The sequence below is a fragment of the Dufourea novaeangliae genome, unplaced genomic scaffold (genome assembly GCF_001272555.1).
Source record: "Dufourea novaeangliae isolate 0120121106 unplaced genomic scaffold, ASM127255v1 scaffold21, whole genome shotgun sequence".
Classification (NCBI taxonomy): domain Eukaryota; kingdom Metazoa; phylum Arthropoda; class Insecta; order Hymenoptera; family Halictidae; genus Dufourea; species Dufourea novaeangliae.
The window spans coordinates 7,057,012-7,060,332 of NW_015373910.1; the positions used below are offsets into that span (position 1 = coordinate 7,057,012).

Below are 3,321 nucleotides of genomic sequence, written 5' to 3' on the forward strand. Positions count from 1 at the left end.
GAAATTATTAATTGAAAACAATTCTCGTTAATACAAAATTGTTTAATACAATAACTTAAGATTGGAATGATAATTAATTTTTTTTTAAATAGGTGACATCTATCGGAGAATAGTTGTATCATACAGACGATTGGTTGATCCTTATCCTTTATGATAAATTATCAACACAATCGGTGCATAACCACGTTTTTGAAATAGCAGTAGAATATTTAAACATGGCGTTCACCTACCGTGTTAGTACAAATCTTAGTCCTTTATTAAACATTGGTTATTTCAAATTTTCAGTTAACATCAGGGGGCTTAAATCGAAAAAGTATCTGAAAGATTACCTATCACAAAATGTTGGTATGTTTTCACAGTATTAAGTCGGTTGCAGTATAACCTCAATTACCTTATCTTTATTACTTGTGTTCCCTATTATTCCTTTCTGATAGTTTTCTGTTATTTTGCTTTGTAACATAAATGCTGAAAGAGCATTAATTTATTTCTATTCTAAGTCTTTTTTTGGTGGTATCACTCTTATTTCAGGGATTACTTAACAAAATCCAATGTATATTTCTTCAAAACATTTGCATTAAATCTTTATATACAATATACTTAATAATACAAGTGACAGTACAATTGTTAACATATAGATTTATTATGAAATTGTCGATAAATAGTGTAATAAATTTCAACAATCCATTGATCATTCTGATTACCATTGACCAGTGATAATACAACAATTCTGATTTGCAACTATTATCTATTCAACCGTAATGTGTTAAATATCACTATTAATGTCAATGATTAAAATACAGTAAAATATATAGAGTGCATTTTGCAGATTCATCACTATGTGATACAGATATTAAAAAAAGTGGATTTCGTGATATGATTAATTTTAGAACAGTTCAAGCAAAGCATAGCATTTTAGTGCATTTACGTGAACGCAAGGATATGGATGAATGCGTAAATTATTGTGCACAGTTTGGGAAAGTAATAAATGTGTTTCATTATGTAACAAGTATTCAAAATGTATGTACCTCCTTCATCGTAATTACTCTTAAGTAATCCAAATTTATACCAACATAGAATTATTTCATTGTAACTTATGATCTTACATGACATTTTTAGCCACATTTATTGTTAGTGGAATACAATCATTTGAATGCAGTACATAATGTGATGAACAATGCTACATCTGTGGGAGGCCCTGAGTGTATTCCAGTCATAACAAAAGTGTTCAGGTTTAACCCAAAAACAAAAACATTGAACAATGGACAATTCAAACATGAGCCTATCAACATGTATAGCAATAAATATCCCACGCAAGTCACGATCAAAGAATCACTATCCAAAACAACATCTGTAATGTATTACCATATTGTACTTACAAGTTTCATAGGCAGCAGTAAAATTTTATAATTCCACAGGTAGCTGATCAGATGATAAAACTCCAGCATTTGCTACAACTTCATGATTGTGACGTAAGACTGAGGTTTTATACTGCTTCTCAATTACAGTTATGTTTCTCAAGGTTATTTCCAACCCTTTCTGTTTTACCATTTGGTTCGTCTGTAACTGGTTTCGGACTGTTAAAATGTGACCTCGACTTGGTCTGTACATTCTCTAGCACACATAACACACATGATTCTGTAAGTGGATACTGCGATCTACCTTGTTACGTATTACATTTCTGTGCTTTAACTCTGTAAAAACTGATTTTAGCATATAACCATTTCAGGTGTCCAAACAAAATTTAATGTATTATTACAAACAGTATTCGTACACCGAAAGAGGGGAACAACAACAATTTCTAAAACTATTAGCATACATTGCAAGCAAATTCATTCCAGGAATTTCTAATACACAATGCATTCTGGAAGCTCGTGTTCCCATAATTAAGTTTCATAACAGACTTACACACTTATATTGTGATCTTAGTAGCACTCACTTGTAAGTATCATATACTCTGTACTGCGTTCTTGTCTCAGAAGTTCGTCTGATGTCATTGATATCACAGGACTGCGTTCCACATGTCCGAAATACTGTTCACTTACGGACAATTCGATCCGAGGGTGAAACCACTAGTATACACAATTCGAACATGGGCGAAATCGCAGAAACTAACAAATGATTCTCCTGGAAGATGGATATCAAATTTTTCCTTGACATTGATGATAATATTTTATTTACAATCAAAAAAGATCTTGCCTCCGATGAAGAAATTATTTTCGCAGAAAGGTGAGCGCCAAAGGAGAGCCGGACTTCTTTAACTTGTCTGCTAAATGCTCGTTTTTTCTTACAGTAAATGGAACTCTTAAGCAAATCACTACTTCAAAAATCGATCTATCTACAAAGTCGTACACATTGTATGAACTTTTATGTGATTTCTTCGAGTACTACATAATTTTCGATTTTAAAATCTATGGATTATGCATTCTGGACGGTGTAATGAAAAGAAAGCTAGACGCGTCTCCCGTGTATATTTTTAATCCCTTAGAACCAATGTTGAACGTCAGTAAAAACATTACGACCACCGAACTCTTCAACATTAAAACGCAAATGCAAGAAGCGATACTTGCAATGAAAAAGGACAAGCTGTTTAATATTTTATACTTATTAAATATGAGTCCGAATGACGAAGGTAGAGATCAAAAAAATGTTACAAGCTCGAACGTGGCAACAACCTCCATCACAAGTTATAAATCTGTTTCTACAAATAGGGAATGCGATGAGCGAGAGAATAGTATAAACAACGTCGCGCCGGGAGAACAGTCTAAATCTGCCGCGGAAGAATTTTTGATCGAAACAGGCATTGTGGACGACACTAATAAATTGGATGAGATAATAAAATAGTGATGAATAAAACCAGTATATCATTGTAGTTTAGTTCATGGAATTGAATTGTCTAAAATTTTATGAGATTCATAAATACGTTGACTTTTGGTCAATGTAACAAAGCAGTTGAAAGTACTCTGGAGAACCAGGAACGAAAACAGAGTAGCATTGTGTTGTGTATAGAAATTTATAGAATCAGTTCGACGTATCCTGTAAATAATATTAAACCAATTTTGTATTCTAAGAGTTACCATATTTCGAAACTTTCTACTGTATCGGAATTTAAAATAAAATCTCATGTATGTGAGGAGGAAGAAAATATTAAGGAAAACATCTTAGCATTAAAACTTGTGCTTTCTGGGACCTCGTGTAGAGAACGTACGGATTTTTAATGAAAGTATTAAGATATGTTTATCGGACACAAAAAATCAAAATCAAAGAGATCAAAGACAATGAGTGTGTTTCTTAACCCTTCGACAACAAATGATGTATAGTCAT

At 32.5% G+C, this 3,321-nt stretch overlaps 1 protein-coding gene across 1 annotated transcript; it reads left to right on the top strand.

Annotated features, from left to right (window-relative positions):
• The first annotated feature begins 900 nt into the window (after positions 1–900).
• Positions 901–2,861, top strand: LOC107193954 (poly(A) RNA polymerase, mitochondrial). The gene is made up of 6 exons (XM_015583493.1): positions 901–1,017; positions 1,117–1,350; positions 1,416–1,637; positions 1,727–1,938; positions 2,006–2,226; positions 2,291–2,861. The coding sequence occupies exons 1-6, from the start codon at positions 940–942 to the stop codon at positions 2,839–2,841; spliced, it is 1,518 nt and encodes a 505-aa protein (XP_015438979.1). The 5' UTR covers positions 901–939; the 3' UTR covers positions 2,842–2,861.
• Positions 2,862–3,321: the final 460 nt, after the last annotated feature.

What these genes read in the sequence shown, in the direction of transcription:
- LOC107193954 (XM_015583493.1), top strand. Translation starts at nt 940, where the DNA reads ATGGATGAATGCGTAAATTATTGTGCACAGTTTGGGAAAGTAATAAAT. An exon ending in CACTATCCAAAACAACATCT is followed by an intron (nt 1,351 to 1,415) that starts GTAATGTATTAC and finishes ATAATTCCACAG; the next exon opens with GTAGCTGATCAGATGATAAA. An exon ending in GATCTTAGTAGCACTCACTT is followed by an intron (nt 1,939 to 2,005) that starts GTAAGTATCATA and finishes TTGATATCACAG; the next exon opens with GACTGCGTTCCACATGTCCG.